The sequence below is a fragment of the Grus americana genome, chromosome 1 (genome assembly GCF_028858705.1).
Source record: "Grus americana isolate bGruAme1 chromosome 1, bGruAme1.mat, whole genome shotgun sequence".
Taxonomy (NCBI): domain Eukaryota; kingdom Metazoa; phylum Chordata; class Aves; order Gruiformes; family Gruidae; genus Grus; species Grus americana.
In genome coordinates this window covers 16,773,615-16,796,332 of record NC_072852.1, presented here as the reverse complement: position 1 = coordinate 16,796,332, position 22,718 = coordinate 16,773,615, and the positions used below count along the sequence as shown (strand labels likewise).

The 22,718-nt window shown below is 40.3% G+C and overlaps 1 protein-coding gene across 1 annotated transcript; it reads left to right on the top strand.

The window, feature by feature from the left end:
• The first annotated feature begins 264 nt into the window (after positions 1-264).
• C1H12orf40 (chromosome 1 C12orf40 homolog) lies at positions 265-20,916 on the top strand. Its single transcript, XM_054804993.1, has 14 exons — positions 265-358; positions 1,316-1,463; positions 2,193-2,226; positions 4,321-4,456; positions 5,217-5,349; positions 5,851-5,917; positions 7,713-7,913; positions 11,791-11,897; positions 15,939-16,462; positions 16,704-16,776; positions 17,442-17,502; positions 18,066-18,132; positions 19,371-19,453; positions 20,063-20,916. The coding sequence occupies exons 1-14, from the start codon at positions 265-267 to the stop codon at positions 20,684-20,686; spliced, it is 2,352 nt and encodes a 783-aa protein (XP_054660968.1). The 3' UTR covers positions 20,687-20,916.
• Positions 20,917-22,718: the final 1,802 nt, after the last annotated feature.

The window sequence follows — 22,718 nt, the reverse complement described above, 5'->3', positions numbered from 1 at the left end:
AACATCAACAGCTGTGTAACACATTCCAGTAAGTGTGGATTTGATTCACTTGGGACAGCAAGAAACTTGAGATGCCCTTGCAAAAGGGCAATGGCTTCTGGCAGCAGCCTGTATGAAAATGCCTGTGGTAGAGAAGGGGTGGCAGTAACCAGAGCATCACCTCTGCCCTGTCACCCTGCTCCGCTTGGCTTTCTGCATCCTTCTCCTTTTGCTGCCTGTGCCTGTACCACCCTCTTCTCTGCCAGCGCTGGGCAGTGTGGGGGCATGGAGAGCAGCTGCCCTGGCGCTGCCAGGGAGGAGGAGGAGGAAGAAGAGGAGGTGGCCCTGCAGGAGGGCTTTGGGGCCCTGCCAGGAGGCGGCAAACTGTCCCTGTGGTGACCATTGCCTCCCCTCTCCATCCCCAGCACCACACACGGCTGCCTTCCCTGCTTCCTCGGTGGCAGAAAATGAACTGGGTCGGCGGCAGCCGGTGAGTGAAACTCTTCAAAGTCTGTCAGAAATGGCTCCGTGCTGAGCTAGTGTCCCTTCACAGAGAGGGCATAGCCATTTGCGTGACAGCCGCACTGTCCCCTCACAGACTGGGCACAGCCACGGTGCATGTGACAGACCCGGTGTGTCTTCGCAGACAGCCCCAGTGTTCCCTCACAGAGTGGCAGGGCCACAGTGCGTGTTTCAGGCCTGGTGTCCCCTCACAGACCAGGCCCGGGTGCCCCCCTGGAGCCAGACTGCGTGAAGAGATGCAGGCACCCCCCATACCAGGTAGGGTGGGTCATGTTTGGGCCCAGTGCCTCCCCTCACACTGGGGCTGGCCGGGCCTCCCCTGCCTGCACCTGTCCTCACAAATGGCAGTGATTACCATTTGGGGAAAAAGATGTATAATTACTGAGATTCACTGAAATAGTAAAATAATTACAAACTGAGTTGTAACATTTTCATATAAAAAAAGGATAATATTCAGGCTTTTTAGGTGCTATGCCATCTGCCTAGCTACTAGACTTTTTGTCAGCCATTTGAAAGTAGCTCTGCTAAACACAGCTTTATAATCAACCTGACTCTATGCAGAATCAAACTAAAATAATGCTGTACCCATCTGGAAGTCTTCCCAGCAAAATGAGGTTTCTGAAAGTTGCCTATGTGAAGCAGGAGGGAGAGCTTCAGTCTGAAAAAAAAAAAACCAGACCAAAATGAACCCCAACTTTGTCCTAAATGCCTATCATACTATTCTGTCCGTAATAAAAAGCAGCGTGTAGGAGTATTGCACTCACTTACAGCAAAATCCTCCTGCTGCTTTCTGCTGCTGTTAATTATCTGTCAGGATTCCTCGGGAGTCTGGGATTTACATTTAAGGTGTCAGAAAAACTACACGTTACTGGGGCTTCTATCCACTGCAAGATGGAATGTTATGTGCATATGTTTAGAAAGTGTGTTCTAACTTTAAGCACAGTTAATAAAAAAAGAAAAAAGTGATTCCAAGGGGATACTCCATATTTTTAACTCTCAGAAAAAAGTCCTGATCTTACTGATCCAAGGATTGCAGCCATCCTCACCCTGCTCACGGCAGAGCTCCAATTTTATGCACCATGTCCTGTCGGCAGTTCATTTAAGACTATGTTTAACAAGTGAGATATGTAGTTTAAAGTATAACTGTCTCCTATATTGCACAGACAACAGCAGCTCAATAAAACTTGTAGCGACAATCTATTTTTCTTAACTTTTTTACGAAATGTTCACAATATTCTGTAAAGTCCCAAAAAGGTAGAAACTTGTACTGTGCTCCTTTGTTTTCTTTGCTAATATGGTTTTGTAACTATGTTGCAGCATGACAAAGAAAATTAGGAGAACTGACTATATTGAGAAAGATTTCTTATAATGTTTTAAGAAATTAAGGCTTGATGAAATGTTGCATTACAGGTGAAATGCCTAAAAGCTTTTCCTTCAGAATGTTCGATGTATTTGGTAGCCCTAGAATGTGGTCCTATCCTTACCTGAGTAAACCAGGATCAGTCAAAGTGGCTTCAATAGAAAGATGTTGATTTTATCACCTGAGGGTTTGATCCAACATGACATGATGTGACATGACATGACATATTTGTGTTCTAAATTCTCAATACCATTGATGAGAAATTCAAGCCATGACTGAAGATTATACTCTTAAAATTAAAACAACAATTATTTCCATCTTTCAGGAGCAGAATCATATTAAAGCAGGAAAGGAGAAAGCAAAAGGTAAATAGTTGTAGCCATCTTGGATTTTATATTGTTATATAAATGCTTTAGTTGATTCACTTAGGAAAAACTTTCAAAGCATTTGGAGTGAGACTCAAAACCATAGTGTAACACTTGTAATCTGTTTGCCTGACTGCATGTAACTTTTAGGGCAGAAGTCTTGTTCTAGGTTTACTACGCTGAATTCCAGCAGGAAGAGGAGAGAGTAGGAGAAGGCATGACTGAGTGAATGAATGAATGTGCCCAATTTAAGTTTTACTGAATTACTTCTGTTACTATATTTTGTTGGTATGCGCTGGCACATGGGATTGCCTGAAGCCTCACAGTGACAACCACGTGGTCAGCTGGCCTAACACACATATACACAGCTATTTTTCTGGGCTACATAGAAGAATGTTAGGCTCACTGAAGTACTTTATTCCTGCATTTACAAAAGTAGGGCAGCTTATTTGTATTTTGAATCTGAAATAATAGAACCAAATTAATCCCTGGCATAGCAGAAGACATTTCAAACAGGAAAGAGAAAGAAAATGGTAGGAAAAGATAGTTATAACCATAGAGAAGTCTGTTTTCTCCTCAGCAGCTGGGAAAAGAGACAGTATAGGGAAGCTCCACCACTGCAGCTGGTACCCCTCAATGCCCAGAGCAGACACACTGGCATATACAGGAGGAGCTAAACCAGGCTGTCAGTATGGAGACAATCTCTGAAGTGAAAACCTTAACCTTAACCTAAGGGAATGTGGGAGCAACCAGCATCGCATTGCCTCCATCAGTTTCCCAGTCTCCTGGAGGCCTGTGAGTTCTCAAAATACCTGTTTTCTCAGGGATTTATTGGTCTAAGATACGTAATTTATTTTACAACTATGTAATTTGCTTCTGTGGAGGACAGAAAACAGGAAAGGATCCAAGACAGGATTGTGTTTAATAATTTAGTACTAAATTACTAAATTACTAAACACAGTAGTAATTTTGTAATTGCTATTGCACCATTAATAATAATTTAGTAATTTAGAGGTGATGGGAAGAAAATATCTGGGACATTGAAGGGACATGGATACATTTTGGTGTGTGGACTCCAACGGAATATGAATTTTGAAGTGTTGATTTGTACACAGGCTGAATTTACAGTATTGCAGTTATTCTTCTTAACAGATGAACAGGTATTTTCCATAGATGATAACATCCTAGAAAGCTAAAGATTGCAATATAATAAATTATACTGGAAGATAGTTATGAATGAACATATTAGGTATATTAGTTACATGTAACCTGCAATCATGAGGGGAATTACATTTCAGAAGAAAAGCCAATGCTATTTTGTGGTTTGGCGTAGCCTTCAGCCTTCAATATCCTTCTTGTGGTTAAAATAAAGAAATCTTACTGTTTTGATTTATCCATCTGCTGTGCTTGATGCTAATGATTTTAGGATAATTATTAATAATCTCCTATAAAATGGAGATTTTTGTTTTCTAAATTTTCTGGAATTATCTGCCTGATATGTTCAAAGTGTCAGTCATATCTCTTTTTGTTCCTTGCAACAAAAAGCCTTTCCGAAGCCCCAGTCTTAGAGTTTTTTCTTCTTTACTTTTTTCTCTTTTTTTTTTGTCACAAGACAAGAAAGAAAAAATTGGAGAACAACCAACTCTTTGTGTCATTACAGATGGTCGTGTGTATGTAATCTTGCTGAATTATTTGCCTACTAGCTTTTAAGCTGCCTAAAAAGCCCAAGTTTAAATTTTTTAAAGACTTTTTCCTTGCAGCATTTTGGTATGTCTTTTATTTTAAATAAATATTTTTAATAATCGTACACAAATTTTGAGGCATCAGTGTTTAAGGACTAAGTTTTTGGCATCAAGAGAACAATAACTTATTTTGAATATGACCAAATTATACTTGCAGGCTTTTTCAAGGTAATGAAAGTAAACTAAATAACAGTAGACAAAGTGTGAGAATTCAGAGGGATTTAATCATGTGCTTTTATTAGTAGTAATTGTTTACTAAGTCTTGTATGCTAATTTCAAAAGAATTTTGTATGCTGCTAATGTGCTGTTGAAGTTTCTATCAAAAATCTATTCTCTCTTTTAAAAAAATTAGGAATTCTTTGAAAAGAAGAAACTTAAATCAAAGATGAAGCTTCTGGGAGTATCATCTCCTAAAAGTTCAGCAGTCAGCTTAGATCTCCTCAATCTATATGTTGTTAACCAGATCTCAACCAAAAAAGACACCACTGGTGAGTTTAGTGTAACAGTATTCTGACTTTGCATTTGACAGAACCAGTTATCCTTAACTATTACTGCTATTATTTTAGTTCTTGCTCTTCTACTTATAACTTAATGCTAAAATAACTGTTGTTCTATTTTTAAAATAAAAAATTGTGAGTAAATACAAAAATTATGATTGAATAAAAAGTCAGGACATAAGAGGAATCAAATAACATTGTCTACTGCCTACTTCACCTTGAAAGCCTTGTACACTTATGCACCTTCCTCATTCCATTCATTAATTTTACCATTCATCCATTTCTTTTTCCCTTTGCCATTGAATGGGTCCATTTGTATTCCAATTCATAACTTTTTGGGGGCATCTGGAATAGTCTGACAGTTCTACCCAGAGTATCTTTCTTAAAATCCATCATTAAGTTCCTAAAAAACATCTCTACAACTTGAGTCCTAACTCTTATCCTCTGTGACATATTCATAAACCAGATTATGGATAATTTGTTGTCCTGTGCTCAGGAAGATTAGAAGGTGACTGAGGAGGGCAACAGAGCCTGTCTACACACAACAACTGACCGTAAATAATTTTATAATATAATGCCATTTAGAATAGAGCTCCTGCATTGCCAATAACAAAGAAAGCAAAAAAAAAAAAAAAAGGCTTTAAATGGATTAAGAAACTTAAAAGAACAGCTTTTGTACTCTAATGAAAATTCAGGAAGCTCAAAACTTTCTCCAAGCCCAGCGCTGAATTCCCAAATACTTTCATTGCAGAGAAGATGAGGAAGCCAGTCCACATTGATATCTCTGAAGATGTTAGAATACCAGTTAGGAGGCACAACATAGAGCTTCCCGTGTCACCATTACGTACACAACATATATCAAACTTAGATGACACCCAGAACAGGTACTTGTATAAAATAGGCAGTAGTTAAGCTATAGCAAAGTTCTGGAAAAGGTATTTCATAATGGTCTTATATTTGGGGTATTAAGTAAACATAAATATACCATTCTAAGACAAAGAAGTTTCACAATCACTCCTGGCATTCCAGTGATACTCTTACTATAAGAGAGTAAATAAATGTATTCTAAGTAAAAAAACCCTGTACATGAAGCTGAGAGATTTTTAAAAAAATAATGTTTCTTTACTCATGTCATGTACATAAACTAAGTTTATCTCACAGAGCAGGCTATTCAAACAGCATTTTCCACATACACTGTTTTCCCATCCAGCTTCAGACACACTAAAGTGACTGACTCACACAGTGGCTGCTCATAACTGCTTAAGAATCAGGCCTTTTTAAGATATGTGGAAAAATATTCTTAAATTATTTTGAAATTCATACTCAGAATGTTTTTAATCATATAGATGTTGTACTTCATAGGTTGTTTTTATTCATTTTACAAGGTTACAAAAGCAAGTATTGGACAGCAGAAGGCAGCATCTCTCAGAGAAAGTAAAATACCAACATAATGTAAGTAAGTTTACTGTTCTCACTGATGTAAAGCTAAAAATGAGCAGCAATGACTGTATATTTAAGTGATTTTTCAAAGAATGACTAAATCTCATGGATACTGAAACATATGAAGTCCTCTTCTTTAAGGCTATGCTGATATATTATTTGCCAGTCATATTTTGTATTTGTTCCTGTTATTTCTTACATATTTCTTGAAAGGCTTAACTTGGTTTAGACATTTTCCAAAATACTTAAGAATATCTGTGCTCTAAGCTAGTCACAAAGGGCAGAGATTGTGGGAAAGAGACTGAGGCCAACGGCAGGTAAATTAAAAACAGTATGCAGAAATGTGAAATGATGGAATGTGAGAAGCAGAGACAGAAGTGAGTCTTTAAGAGGAACTTGAGTAGAAAACTCAGTGGATGCAACTGGGAAGTTCATACACTTACTGAGGTTACAGTGAAAAACATTCTCTGGATGGAATTTAGGTGCTTTTTTATGACCCGTTCCACTGTTGTGTAAAAAACCAACCAACCAAAAACTCCCAATCAAGTTAGTAAATCTGTTAGAAGACACTTAGTTTAGGTTACTCATATCTGCTTAATACTATAGGTCCACTGACTCCTGCTATTCATATCAGACAGGACTCTGAGGAAAAGATGCTTGCAGAAGATGTTCGCACAGTATTGTTCTGTATGTTCTTGGCCCATTCATATTGCCAAAGCATGTTTTGCTAGAGTGAGAAAGATGGATATTCTTCTAGTGTTAGAAGTTCCTTTCTTTTGAGTCAGGAAGAATTACTTAGTATGGGTGAAAAGTTTAGCTGTCTAATGTGTTTTAGACAAGATCACCATGAGTTGCCACTGCTTTTTGGGATATCACATTAAGTCAGCCTTCTTTTATGTCTCTTTTTCATCTGTTTCTTGAAGATGGAGAGAACATATTTCAGATTTAGCATGGCCAGAAATAATGGATCAAAACGATAGCTAAGTTTCTCCTCAACTTCCATTTGTATGGATAGATTTACATCAGTTCATCAAAACACATGATAATGCAGTGTGCACACACAGAAAGCTAATTTAATATATGGATCAAAAAATAAAGTCTAAGGCCCGTCTGTTGCAAAGAAAAGTTTTTAAAACTTCATAAGTTGAAGTATAGCCAAGTTAAGTAATTAAGATATATCCATTTTATTAAGCAGAAAGAGGAGCTATAAAATTAATAATTTTCAGCTTTCTGGGAAAATACAGTTTTGTGGTACAAAGATTTTGTGCAATTAATGTACAAGGCTTTTGCACTCCATTAGTATTTCATGCTGCTTTCATTGGATAAACTGGATTACCGGCATTACTTCCATGTAGCTGTGGATACAGTGACATTTCATGAGTTTTGCCTTCAAATTTCTCCTTGTGGTCTGATCTGCTTGAGATAGCGTTGTTGATCTCAAGATGTGCTGGAGTTCTCTCCTCAATGGAGTAAAATATTTTTCATTTTACTACTTAAAACCCAAGTCAGCAGATCATTTACCTACATGTCTAAAGCTAAAAATGAATGTATACCCATCTGTTCTCAGGATAACATTTGTGTGCATGCTTTAACTTAAGTAGGTACTTATGTGTTTCCCTGAAATAAGTCCTTATTACCTTAGGGTTTTGATGAAAAAATCATGTCAGAATACACGAAAATTTTCTCTTACATGTGGTATATGTGCAGAGATGTAAAAGATATAGAAAAGTTTGATTACTTTGAACTTCATGCTTACATCAAAACAGTTTTAGATAAATAAAATATCTCTTTGCTATGTTTTGTCTAGTTATCACAAGCAACAGAATTAGCGTATGCCAACTCTAGTATGGAACATGAAGACAACATAGCAAGAGCATTTATTGCCTGTCCATTGTCCTCTTCTGTTTCTTGGTCCTCTAATTGTACACAATTTTCAGAAGAAAATTTCAACACAAACCTAATGGGCAACACCTGGGAACATATCTATGAAGAGAAGCTGCAAAACCAGGTTTGATTAATATTTTGTCATTTCTGCAGAATTATTTTAAACTAACTTTCATTTATTTGGGGTGTAGAATTAGTGTAACAGTGAAGATAATTATGAATGATCAACATTTCTTGTAGGCTCGTGACGATTAATATTCCATATATACGAATATATTTCTTTTATTGTTGTGAGATATGCTTAACTTGAGCTTTAGTTCACTGAGCTCTCAGTATCACTGATATCTGCAGAGAGTTTGTCACATACCACTGGCTTTCTTTTGTTTCTGGCTTGTAAAGTTGGTTAAAGAAAGCTGAAATGTATTACAGTTATAAATACAACTTTCTTAAATGTACAATCAATATAACTGGGTATTGTATGATCCCAGGTGATCATACAGTGTCTCAGTGAGTAACTTAGTTCTTACAGTATTCTCAATGCTCCTAAAAGGATTGAGAAAAGCTTGCTGTTTAATTCAAGTTAAATTTAAGAAATTATTTGAAGTTATTTGTTCTGATGCATGTTTTAAGAACCCCAAAGTTAACAGAAAGACGAAAAGAATCATCCTTAGAAAAGTAATAGCAAATATAATGGGGCTCTCATAATATGCTTTATTTTTAGAAAAAAATATTATTTATTTTATTATTTATTGAAAATAATAAAACTAATTCTGTGTGCATTGGCAATGGTATTTTAAAATCTTGAGGTAAGTGAGGAAGGATTATGTCAGGGCTTCAGAAGGGGACATGTTGGGTTGTTCAGGGAATGGGTAGGCCGAAACCCACAAGAAGCTGACCAGGACAAAGGAGCCCAAGAAAGATGTTTTCAAAACACAAGGACAGTCCACCTCAATGTGCAAGAGAATGAGTAGGTCCTGGAGGCCAGTTTGGCTGAATCAGGGAACTCTTGACTAAGCTCAAATGCAAAAAGGAAGTGTACAAGGAGGAATGGGCCACCCAGGAAGGCTACAGAAGCATCCCCTGAACTTGGAGGGGTGACATTAGGATGGCCACTGCTGAAACTCACAACAGGTAAGAAGGGAAGCAAGGAGGACTTCTGTAAGTATGTCATCAGCAAAAGGAAACCAAGGAAACAACGTGGTTCTCAAGCACAACTACAGGCAGGGCGGAGAATGGATTGAGAGCAGCCCTGAGGAGAAGGATTTGGAGGTGTTGGTAGATGAGAAGCTCAACATGAGCTGGCAGCGTGTGCTTGCAGCTCAGAAAGCCAACCATATCCTACATTGCATCAGAAGAAGCGTGACCAGCAGGTCGAGAGAGGTGATTCTGCCCCTCTACTCCACTCTCATGAGACCCCACCTGGAGTACTGCATCCAGCTCTGGGGTGCCCAGTGCAAGAAGGACATGGTGCTGTTGGAGAGAGTCCAGAGCAGGGTCATGAAGATGCTCAGAGGGCTGGAACACCTCTCCTATGAGGACAGGCTGAGAGAGTTGGGATTGTTCAGCCTGGAGAAGAGCAGGCTCCAGGGAGACCTCAGAGCAGCCTTCCAGTACCTGAAGGGGGCCTACAGGAAAGCTGGAGAGGGACTGTTTACAAGGGCAAATAGTGATAGGACAAGGGGTAATGGCCTGGAGCTGAAGGAGGGTAGGTTTAGATTGGATACTAGGAAAAAATTCTTCCCTGTGAGGTTGGTGAGGCACTGGAATAGGTTGCCCAGAGAAGTTGTGGATGCCCTCTCCATGGAAGTGTTGAAGGCCAGGTTGGATGGGGCTTTGGTCAACCTGGTCTAGTGGAGGGTGTCCCTGCCCATGACAGGGGGTTGGAACTAGATGATCTTTGAGGTCCCTTCAAACCCAAACCAGTCTATGAAAATGCTGTCTACTGCTAAATAGAGTTGATGACCCAGTGACAAAGGACATGGAAAAGTCCGAGGCACTTCAGACCTACTTTGCTTCAGGCTTTTCTGACAAGGTCTGCTCTCTGGTACATCTTCAAGCTCAGTAGAGAGTATGGGGGAGACTGGTACAACATAATAGTGAAGGAACAAGTTAGGGAATCCTTAGTAACCTGGACGTAAAGAAATGCATGGCACTGGACAGGGTGCATCCAAGTATATTGAGGGAGTTGGATGACACCACTGCAGGGCAGATATCTGTTATTTTTGAGAAACTGTGGTGATCAGGAAAGCTTCTCAGTGACAAGAAATACACAAATGTTATGCCTATCTACAAAAACTTAAGCATGGTCTGGGGAAATATCATCTCACCTCTGTCCCTGAAAGGATTATGGAACTAGACCTCCTGGAGGCAATTCCAAGGTACATGAAGAACAAGAAGGTGACTGGGAATAACCATCATGCCAACCTCTGTCCCTGAAAGGATTATGGAACTAGACCTCCTGGAGGCAATTCCAAGGTACATGAAGAACAAGAAGGTGACTGGGAATAACCATCATGCCAAGGCCATGCTGTTCCTGAGGAACCTGATTGCCTTCTGTGATGAAATTACTAGCTCTATGAATAAGGGAGAGCAGCACATACCATTTACCTTGATTCTAGGAAGGCTTTTGACAAGGTTTCCCTTGGTATCCTAGTAGCCAAAGTGGGGAGGTATGAACCAGATGAGTGACGATAAGATGGGTGAAAAACTGGCTGTTACCATCATACAAAAGTAGTTGTTTGTGGGCTAAAGTCTAATTGGCAACAGGTCAGTAATGGCAGGGATCCCCAGAGATTAATACCAAGTCCTGTACATCTTCATTAGAGAGTTGGACAATGGGACAGAATGCACCCTCAGCACCTCAGCAGGTTCATGCATGACACCAAATTGGTAGTGAGCATTACAGTGGCAGGGCTGCTATTCAGAGGGATCTTGACAAGCAGAAGGCCACTAGAAACTTCACAGAGTTTAACACAGATAAATACAAAGCACTCACCTCAGGAGAAGTAACCCCCTGCATCAGTGCAGGTGGAGACTGACTGGGCAGGCAACAATTTTGCAGTGAAGGACCTGAGGGTGCTGGTGGACAGCAAATTGTACATGAGTCAACAGTGCACCCTTGTAGCAGTGAAGGCCAACTACATAGAGGGCTGTATTAGAAAGAGCATAGCCAGCAGTCAAAGGCAAATGATTATCTCCCTCTGAGCAGCATATGTGAGAACACATCTGAAATACTGTGTCCAGTTTTGGGACCCCCAGTACAAGAGAGAGATTAACAAACTGTAGCAACAGCAGTGAAGGACCAGAGAAATTGTTAGGGGATTGGCGCACATGATGAATGTGCAGAGACTGAGCAAAGAGGGTTTTCATAGCCTGGGAAAGAGAAGGCTATGGGAGCGTGGGGTGGACTAACTGCTGTCTTCCACAGTCTAAACAGACTTACAGACAGGACAGAGCCAGAAGTACACAGTAAAATGGCAAGAAGTAAAGGTCACAAGTTTAAACAATGGAAAGTCTGTTTGTATAAGGAAAAATATATTGTCACAAAAGTAGCTAAGCACCAGAACAGGCCATCCAAACAGGTTGTGGAATCTCAGTCCTGGACAGTCCTGAGCAATCTGGCCTAACCTTGAAGCTGGTCGTGCTTTGAGCAGGTTGGACTAGATACCTCTTGACATCCCTTCCAGACAACAGCTTTCTATGATTATGCGATCTTCAGTGGAACTTCAGCTTGTAACAGTCTATCAATCAACCTTGTTCATACTATGGGAGGATGAGATGCTAAAAGGACATTTTGCATATCAACAGTTATAGACAAATACAGAAAAGTATGAGTTACACAGAATCTAGATGGGGTGTAAGGACGTTTTGGCTTCTACTGTAAAGATAAAAAGAAGTAAAAATAGTGGGAAAACATATATGTTGTTTGCAAACACAACTTTAAAGTTTAAAACACTGTAACTATTATGTCCAGAGTTTGACAGCTTCTACTGTTTTCTCAGCCAGGAAATAGTTCTGATCAAGACACTTGGATTACAAAACCTCCAACTGAGTGTATTTTCAGGAGGTCTGATACAGTGCCTCAGGAACTGTTTAATCCGTCGCATAGGTAGGCAGTGATTTTACATTAAAGGGAGAAATAACAGTCATGTTTAAGTAAGAAAAATACTAAGATAATCTGAAACTTATTGTTACTTGATTTTCATTGATTTTTGGTGCTTTTCAAATGGAAATTCAAATTAAATGGAAAGACTGAACATACTGAGCTATTTAAATTTGCTGAAAGGCAGCAAAATGTGAATTTTAGGTAGGTGCTTGGAACTATGATCTATTTTTTGCAACATCACAAACATGATGGTGTTACAGAATTCACCCTGAGAAGCACAGATTTACTAAGAGGCCACAGGGACGGTAGCTGCCCCAGCTCTCGTTAGTTCTGGTCACTGTTGCAAGTGCTTGTCTGATGACCTTGATGCTGTAGCAATGGAGCAACTTCACCTACATTGTTTACACTTAGGCTTCCAGGAACAAAGCATTTTTTTCCTTCTCTTTCATATGGGATCCTACTATAGCTTTTTTTTTTTTTAGAATTGGTTCAATAGTACTTTTATGAGAATATACACTTTTAAAAAAAAGAATGGATAGAAATCTAGCATATATTTCTTTTTGTATGTGCTGATTAAAAATCTTTTTAATCACAGAGGGCTTAGGGCCAGACTCATTTATACTGAACATTTTACTTCAGTTTCTTTCCAGGGGCTCTTGCCTTGGATCTAAGGGTCTTAAAGGGCTAATCTTCCTTTACTCTTTTCATTCTGTAAGTCTGCCATCTGGTTGGAAGTTCCTATCAGTCTGTAGTTTGGGCTGGATAGAGCCATAAAAAGGCCATATATTATTTTGTGGTTCCTGAAGTACATATGGCCTGTTTGCCTGCAAGTCAAGTGACTGATAAGCTCACTGACCACATGATAACTACATGAACACATCAACTTCCAGTCTTAGCCACCTTAACTTTCTCTTCTGGCTTAAACTCTTCCAGCATAACTTAAAATGAGGATAACATTCACCTTGCTGTATATCTTGGTGAATTCCCAATTAATATCTTTACATTAAAGCTCTACCTAGCCTTATCTTGCCTACATCTCCCCTTTCATCTCTCCACAGGCCCTCAGGCCTGCACTTGCCTGCTTATGGCACCTCCCTTAGTTCTCTGCCCATTCATGGCTCACTGACGTAGAATCATAGAATGGTTTGGGTTGGAAGGGACCTCAAAGATCATCTAGTTCCAACCTCCCCTGCTACGGGCAAGGACACCCTCCACTAGACCACGTTGCCCAAAGCCTCATCCAACCTGATCTTAAACACTTCCAGAGAAGGAGCATCCACAACCTCTCTGGGCAACCTGTTCCAGTGCCTCAGCACTCTAACAGTAAAGAATTTCTTTCTAACATCTAATCTAAATCGACCCTCCTTCAGCTTAAACCCATTCCCCCTTGTCCTGTCACTACACTCCCTGATAAACAGTCCCTCACCAGCTTTCCTGTAGGCCCCTTCAGGTACTGGTAAGCCACAATTAGATCTCCCCAGAGCCTTCTCTTCTCCAGGCTGAACAACCCCAACTCTCTCAGCCTGTCCTCATAGCAGAGGTGCTCCAGCCCTCTGATCAGCTTTGTGGCCCTCCTCTGGACTCTCTCCAACAGCTCCATGTCTGTCTTGTACTGGGGCCCCCAGAGCTGGATGCAGTATTCCAGGTGGGGTCTCACCAGAGTGGAGTAGAGGGGCAGGATCACCTCCCTCGACCTGCTGGTCCTGCCTCTTTTGATGCAGCCCAGGACATGGTTGGCTTTCTGGGCTGCAAGCGCACACTGCCGGCTCATGTTGAGCTTCTCATCAATCAATACCCCCAAGTCCTTCACCTTGGGGCTGCTTTGAATCCATTCCTCGCCCAGCCTGTAGTCGTGCTTGGGATTGCGCCAACCCACGTGCAGGACCTTGCACTTGGCCTTGTTGAACTTCATGCGATTTGCATGGACCTACCTCTCCAGCCTGTTAAGGTCCCTCTGGATGGCATCCCTTCCCTCCAGCATGTCGACCACACCACACAGCTTGGTGTCATCGGCAAACTTGCTGAGGGTGCACTCGATCCCTTTGTCCATGTCGCCGACAAAGATGTTGAACAGTGCCGGTCCCAGTACCGACCCCTGAGGGACGCCACTCATCACCGTTCTCCACTTGGACATTGAGCCGTTGACCACAACTCTTTGAGTGCGACCATCCAGCCAATTCCTTATCCACCGAGTGGTCCATCCATCAAATCCATGTCTCTCCAATTTAGAGACAAGGATGTCGTGCAGGACAGCGTCAAATGCCTTGCACAAGTCCAGGTAGATGACATCAGTTGCCCTTCCTTATCCACCGACGCTGTAACCCCATCATAGAAGGCCACCAAATTTGTCAGGCATGATTTGCCCTTAGTGAAGCCATGTTGGCTGTCACCAATCACCTCCTTATTTTCCATGTGCCTGAGCATAGTCTCCAGGAGGGTCTGCTCCATAATCTTGCCAGGCACGGAGGTGAGACTGACCGGCCTGTAGTTCCCTGGGTCTTTCTTTTTACCCTTCCTAAAAATGGGGGTTATGTTCCCCCTCTTCCAGTTGGCAGGAACTTTGCCGGACTGCCAGGACTTCTCAAATATGATGGCGAGTGGCCTGGCCACTTCATCCACCAATTCCCTGAAGACCCGCAAGACATCTCCTTTCCAACTGTTCTTCAAATCCATTTCTTCGTATTGTCCTTCTTTTGTTTTCATCCATTATATCCATAAATTCTTATACCTCAAGAGCTGGCAGTTCTCCTGGGAAGGGAGTTTCTTTCACTCTGTGTGAAAAGTAGAGTATAAACTTATATAATCGTTTAATGTAATTGTAACATACTGGTGACGTAATCAATGTGCATACATCTGAGAGCTGTGGCACCTCAAGTTCGTTAAATATTAACTAAAATTTTTAGATGTCTTATAAAAATAGCAGATGTCTTTCACTCTGAATAGTGCTTAGCTATTTCCTCATCTCCTATTAACTTTTACTTAGCATTACAAAATGTTCAGCTGGAGTGAAGAAGGAGCCTCTCAATTGCTTCACAAAATGTTTTTACCTTCCTCACATAGATCTATCCAAGCTTCTCCAGAAACAAACTCTAGTGTGTTTAGCCTTTTAAAACTCTTTGGGGGTGTGTCCATAAGTAGAGGATACTAGTCTCTCATTTAAGTTCTCTAGGATCTTCATCCAATTCCAAAACATTACAGAATTTTTCTCCAGTAAGAGTTTTCTCTACTACATCTCAGTTTTCAAGTTCCATTGATAGCATTGCTCAAATTTTTTTAAAGAAAGGGCATTTTTGAATGGCTGCCTTTACCAATTTTCTGTGCTTCAGAAGCCTCTCAAGTTTTTGCTCAGATTTTGAAAGGTCAGTCAGCAGATCAAGCCTAGAAAGAAGCAGCAAAAATGCTAGATTAAGAGCCAAGTGAAAGCATGATAGCTTTCATGCTAATGATGCTAGCATGACAGCATCTTCAAAACCACTACTATCAGAAGTAGGGTAGGGAAGTATGGGCAAAACAAAATGTCTGACTGGCCTCCTGACAGTGGAATAGAAAAATTCTGGAATTCAGTAATTAAGCAGTACACAGAGCTTATTATGGGCTTTCAGTACAGGAGAGAGCTGTGGTCTTAAAGAACAAACTATTTTTATGAACAGAAGAAGCTGTCTTCCTCCTTTTTTTTTTTTTTTTTTTTCCCCAAAGTGGCCTTCTTTGGCCAGCTGGTGGAGCAGCAGTGACATACTGTGGCTGATTTTATAAATCACAGTTCCCTAGTCAGGAGGATGTGCTCCACGTCATCATGAAATGTCTCTAAATCCCTTTTAAATCAACCTTATTTATTCCTCAAGTGGGAATAAAATACAGCACTCTTTTTCAGTTGAAATAAGGTACATTTGGGACAAAAGCAAGTGTGATGAGCAGTAAAGTCTTTGAGATTTTTTTATCATCAAGTTATCATAATTTGTTGTATTAGCAGTTAGTATTTTGATTATTTATGTACTGAGCAAACTTCTTTTCTTTTCTACCCTCCCCACCCCACCTCACCCCCAGTCTAGACTATATGAATTCTGCCAGGAAAAATCCAGTCATAATGACCAGTAACGAGTCAGAAAACAGTCAAGGATTAAAAGAACCATTGTTTGATGTAGTGAAAGAAGCTGCAGAATTGAAAGCTCCCCAAGATGGGAGTGATTGTTCTTTTCTGGCACTGTTTGAAGATGAGAGCCAACCAATCCATAATAATCCTTCCACAAAACATTTTAATCCTTTTGTTAACCAAAGCAGTACTGCCATTTTTTTCATTGATCCTGATGATAGAAATCAAATGACCAACAGAAATTATCTTTACGATACTGGAGAAGCTTATCCTGCAATCCATGCAAAAACAAATTCTGTAGACAGACATCTTGAAGGCATTTTCACAGCTCCAGAACAGGTTTTACTTCAAAGTAACAGTGCCTCAAGTGCAAGCTACAAGAAAACCAGTGGACTTCATAAAACCCACCTGCAGGACTGTCATGAGAGACAACACTACTTCATACCCTCTGAAAAACCTGCAAACCTTGATAAAATTGGTAAGTGTCAATATTTTAAGGACATATATTCTGGGTTTTATTCTCCTTTTAAAGACATATGTTTTTATAACCAGGAGTGTGTCAGGTCTGACCAAAAACATGTCATGAATCTTCAGAATGCAGTAATTTAATTTTAAATCCAATTATTAAAATTATTTTTAAAAATTGACAGAAGAATTTATTTTCAAATCACATTTATGCTATTGCATTTTAAAATCAAGATTTACTTTTTTTATTTTAGAGACATTTGCTTATCACCATGATCAGTGGGTTAACTTAAAGGAGAATGTGCAGAACTATTCAATAAAAAAATGGTGAGTACGATAGAACTTATCAGTCTATTAAGTAGTAATGACTGCAGAGACCTTGCTGAATTGGAGAAGTCCTGCTAAGAGGACATGAAGGCAAAATTCTAAACAGTATTACTGAAGACCCAGGTTTTCCCAGTGAAAACAATAGTGAATAAACTTTTGTGCATGTAAGCCCTTTGCACCATAATGGGTACAGAGAAAAGCTGCTTCATGGGACAATTCTGAGTCCCTGAAGTTAAGCTGCTTCTCTGACTTGCCCTCTAAAAGGCCCTGTCTGCTTCTACTGACTACAGAGGAAGTTAGTGTCTTCCTTGGGCTAAAGTTAGCATATGTGAGTGCCTCATGTTTTACAAAAGATGGTTTTATCAAAGGCTCTGATCCATAACACCTTCTGTTTTACAAAGCAGCACTATCTTCTGTCATCTCTCATATTATATTTTGCATTTCAACAGAAATGAAGTTTGTGAAAAAACAGATTCTCGGTGTTAAATCTCAGGGTCAGAAATAAGTTCAGTGATCTCAATAGTGTAAAGCATTTTATGTTTACTGAAGACAAAATAAAAATCGAAGACAAAAAAGTCACCAGTAATTACTTTAATTCAGAAAGAAAATAAAAGTACAGGGTGGGGAAGTCACTTATCAGAGAACTCTGTGTTTGTATCCCTCAGTGATGACAAGTCTGTGAAAGAATCAGCCTGGAAACAGAACCAGCTCTTTGGATTTGAAGAGGTAACTTTTTAAAGAGACATATTTTTTTCAAAACTATTGTTTGTCTCATTCATTTGAAGTGGAGAAGGAATGCCCACAACAGTTAGAAACTGAATTTAGCTTCTCTGAATTAACCTCTGTGGGAGCTTCTTTTCTCCATGGTTTACATAGGGAATCCAAAGGAACAGCTTCTAGTTCAGTGGTTCAGATAGACAGTCCTTTCAGGTCCATGATTCACATGGTTTGATTCACACCTAAGCTGATTCCTGAAATATATTGTGTAAATTACCCATTAACCCTTAAGATTGGATTCTGCAGGCAGTGCCCAGACACTATATGCAGGATACTTCAGTATTATAAAGGAGCTTTATGCTACTATGCATATAAAGAATCTTGTAGATATTTTGCCCGTAGAAGTCACCCAGGTACATAGAGTATTTCTCAGGGGTTTTGTACCTCTTAAAATAATTCATGGTACAGTGCAGTGACTCCTTTATGTAATATAGAAACTGAATGTTCCTCACTTAACCTGAGGTGCTGATCCAGGTGAACCCTCACTATTAACACTTATTTATTTTTAAAAGTTCACAACAGCACAAGAGAAAGAGTATAAGTTTGGCGTGAGTTCAAATCTTCACGAGATGGAGAAGGGTTAGTACCATTTATACATTCTTAAGTCAAAAAACAGATGTTTGTCTACATGTAAAACTGAAACAGTTACTTTTGAAGCCAGGGAGAAGTGTTTTGATCTTTTTAGGATGTTACATTTGATGAAGGCTTGTATTTTTGATTCATGCAGCACTGTGTAAAGAAGCCTAACATTATGAGGTAATTAAGAATTATCTGTATTTGCTTTTCCTTGAAGAGACAAATTCAGGTTAACTTCTCTCTGGTGAGTATTACACACATATTTTTCATTGTCCCATTTCCTCCAAAGTTGTCCCCTAAACTGAAAATCCAGCTCTGAAATTAGGGGAAACTGCTAAAAAAATAATAATAAAAAAAAATCCACAAAAGAGGTCAAGAGTATTAATCTGAACACAACTCAAGTTTACCAACATTACCACATATTAAAAGTGTCAAGCAAATGCAGTCATTTTCTTTCTTTCTATTCCTGTACACCTCTGTTGGAAAAAATCTTGGACATGTTTTCTGTATTAATTAATATCTTCATTAGATGTTTGACATGTGCCATTTTATTGGTCTAATCTTTACTAGTCTCTGTTCTCTTCCACTAGACTATATGCTGTCAGTCCACACATGGGCAGAGAGAGGGGCATCAGCAGAGAGATCCTACATCCTTTTTGCTGCATCAGTAGCTGTAGGGGTCAACTCTGCTGGCTGCGTTTCAGAGCTGAGGATCTCTCAAGGGCCTCTAAGGAAAAAACATCGCCATGAGCCCATGTAGTTGTATGGCAGCTGATGTGTGCAGGGAGTTTGCTGTGTTTCTCTCTGCTTCTCTCTCACTGTAGAATCCTTCCTTCTTTTCACAGAATCATGGAATAATTTGGGTTGGAAGGGACCTTTACAGGCCATCTAGTCCAACCCTCCTTCAATGAGCAAGGACATCTTTAACTAGAGCAGGTTGCTCAGAGCCCCGTCCAACCTGACCTTGCTTTTGGGTAGCACAGTTCTGCTGCTGGTGCAGACTGCTGATTAACAGCATAGCAGAAGCTTTGGAGCACCCATCTCATGCTTTGTGTTGAGTTGTCCTGAGAGGAGAAGAATTGCCTATTGCCAAGACCTAGATTGACCTTGCTAACACTTTATTCATTAAACAATATCTTAAAACTGCATCAGAAGTAGTAATGTTTAATTCTACATGTTGTACTTTAGAGTTGGAGGTTTTTGGTGAGTAACCTCTCTTTCCTCTTCATCTCGTTTTTCAGATGTGGAGTCATCCCTCAGCAGCCAGTCTCCCAGCTACTCCCCAAGGCAGACAGAGAGCTGTTTCAGCTCTAGTCCTGACACGGTGAGTACTGCCCCTCTCTGGGTTTGCACAGCTTCGTTTGAATGACATCGGTACGCCTGAGTGTATCTATGGGTGGATGTAGCTGGAATTGTCTTTATGGTTTGGTTTTGTACAAGGCAACTTCATGTGTCAGGAAAACAAGAAATGATTAGCTGTAAATTTTCCTAAGTAGTTTAACAGACATGTGGTCTGGTCTCTTGATAACACCAGGCCCTGTGGAATTACAATAACATGACTGTGGGAAGATGCTAAACAAGCGTCTGCTCTCTTCCTTGATGTACAGCTGCCTTACATTACGTGCCTGTAAGGGAGGAGGATTGGACACACTGGGTGTTTTCAGCCATTCTTGAACACAAAAACCCCACGATGTAAGAATTTATAAATTCTGTGTGAGAGTGAAGGTCTGCCTTACCCACCTTCTCTTCAACAATGGCCAGAAATACACTCCCAGAGAAAGAATGAAAAAACCCAAACAACCCAAACAACTAAAACCAGTCAGTTCTGGCCTTTCTCTTTATTTCATTAACTTAGTTATTGGTTAGTCATTAACTTAGTACTTAGTTACTGAACAATTTTAACAGTTGCATTCACACAATTCTGTTCAAACAGTCTGAAGAGGAAGACACAGCCAAAAAGAAGGAATATCTGAAGGAACAGTCCCTGAAGATAGACGGTGCCAACCCAGTCTCAGCCTCAGGGAGTACAGAGCCCCCCAGGACCTCTCACACCAGACTCGTACCTCTCCAGCCCAGCAGTATTTTGACTAGAGAAGCAGCAAACCGTCTTCAGGAGAAAGACTCTATTTTATGTGCCACGGAGGAGGAAAATAAAGACCATGCTGCCCCATCTGAGGGCAGCTTGTTACACCAAACCCTTAAGAAAGAATGCGTCACTCACAGTACCAGGCGCGATGGTTGGTCGCAGACTGAGAGCTCTGTTACAGAAGTAGAGAAAGTGGATGTTGCCACCCAGTGTGACCCCACACCGCTGTGCAGCTGCCAGAGCTCCCTGCCCTCTGCCTGCAGCCCGGGGGAGGTCCCCCCACCCAGCGCCACGGGCACCACTGGAGGGCACAAAATGCCAGCACATGAGGCGCTGCAACCTGCAGGCACCAGCAGCGCAGCGGGAATAGTGGCGTGTTCTCCCGAAGGCGAGTATCTGAGTTTGGCTGGCAGAAGGACTCTAGAGGTGCTGAACTACATCGATATAATGAAGGTGAGAGAGAAGCAGTGACCAGCTAGACTGGCACGTAAGCAATAGAGGAGCTTTGTCCTGTTCTCTGTGTTTCTCTTAATTGGCATATTTTGATTTTTCTAGCCTGGTTAGACAAAATAATTTGTTGCTGTTTGTTTGCTTTAAATCATTATTAACTCTGGATCTCTATCTAACTATTGCTGTCTCTAACTATGGATTTCTATAGATCTCCAACTGTTAACATAGGATTTTACTATAGCTTAGTAAATAAACTTTAGGAATTAGATTGGCTTTCCCACCATATATCCATGGGATTCTGTAGTTTGGGATTGACTTTGCTTCTTTTGAAGATAGTGGAAAGATTCTGTTTCACTTCAAAACATATTTGGTGTGGCTCTTCAGAACTATTGTCTGATTCTTATCCATTTTAAAAGGCAAACAAGTCTTTGCCATATGTTTGTACTAAATATAAAAATGGGAAACAAGAGAAAACGCATATCTGCACACAGAGAATAAAATGCAGTATTAAAAGAATTAATTTATTAATTTTTACCAAAAAAACCCCACCCGAAGCTTAGTCTTCCTTCCACAGCAGATCTATTGATTCATTCTCTGGCTGTTAATACTGACAAATCTTTTATGTATTTCTGTATTTTGCTTGCAGATTAAAAATCTGAAATGCTTTCCTCTTCATTTCAATATTTGTGTGAAGCTACATATCACAACAAACAAAAGTTTCTGATAATACTGTTTCTAGGTTATATTCTTTCCTTCTAAAAATGTTCCTAGTAAAGCTGGCAGGGAGACTCACCCTGTTACTGACATCTTCTACTTAAATATCTGTATACCTTTACTTATATATACATATCTATATCTCTTGTTTGTGTATATATATGTGTGCCTGCATGCAGGGATTCTGTTCATTACAAACTGGCCTTGTGCAAATGCTCTGCTGGAGACTATTCCTTAAACAGTGCAGGAAATTTGCTTTTATGAGGTTAATATGTTGTGCTTTCTCCCCTGGAGACAGCTGTTAAAAGATTCACTGCCCTTATTCCGACCAGGTCAGTTTCTTTTATTTCTACATTTTGTAATAAAAGGTTTTGCAGATGAAGGGCTGTGAATCGCCCAGCCCTGATGAGACCCGTTGTCATTCTTTGTCTCCATTCTCATCATGAAACTAGTGGCTGTGTTTTCTGCTGGCTTTTATTTCTGAAGCTAAGAGCCATTTTTGAAAGAAAGTCTACATAAAAATAGCACCTCAGAAATGTCAGTGGACTTTTCTGTACTTGGAAGAAAATAGCATTGTCTTTTATATATACGAATTGCATATATGGGAAGTGGTTCGCACAGCCAGACCTGTGAAATGCGTGACTATCATTTAGCCTATTCACTGCCCACTTCCTAAGGCTTGACATAAGCAGATTTTCTTTTTTAGGTTGCCTCAATTTATTGTCAAAGCAAGCTCCCTAGTCATTTTTTTTAATCTGAAACTGCGTTGTTCATCTTCTTCACAGGACCTATAATTTATTTGAATAGCAGCTATGATTTGCTGCAAGCTCAGCCATTACTGGTGGTTTGTAAGGCAGAGTTGTTCATTCAGCATGATGAAGCCCATTCAGATTGTGCCACACCAGCAGCAGCGCGTGCTGGCCTGAATTAGGACATCTCTAAGGCGGGCGTTTTCCCAGCAATCCTCCATACCTGGTATGGACCTGTCGGCCGTTCCACTGGTGCGTGTCCAGCTTCACGGCCCTCCCCACAGCCAACGCTGCTCAAACTTGCTTGGTCTGCAGGCCTCCTGCAATATGCCATGGCAGGGGCCAGTAAACCGTGTTACAGCTAAAAGTTCTGGCCCTGCATACTGTAGATTTGAGACTTTTTTATTAGACTGGCAGATGTAAAATTGCCACATGGCCTGAGAGCTCTCTGGTGGCTGTGCTTAGGGAGATGCTGAAGTGGCCCAACCCAAGGTAAACTGCCATTAACTTTATGTAAGTTATACTCCTGATTTCTGTGAGAGTGGCATCATTGCTGGGACTTTTAAGTTTTATAGCATCATGGAATCATA

Coding starts and splice junctions, on each gene's coding strand:
- C1H12orf40 (XM_054804993.1), top strand. CDS start 265: ATGGAGAGCAGCTGCCCTGGCGCTGCCAGGGAGGAGGAGGAGGAAGAA. Junction 359..1,315: donor TGGGGCCCTGCCAGGAGGCG/GCAAACTGTCCC, acceptor ATTATCTGTCAG/GATTCCTCGGGAGTCTGGGA. Junction 5,918..7,712: donor AAGTAAAATACCAACATAAT/GTAAGTAAGTTT, acceptor TGTTTTGTCTAG/TTATCACAAGCAACAGAATT.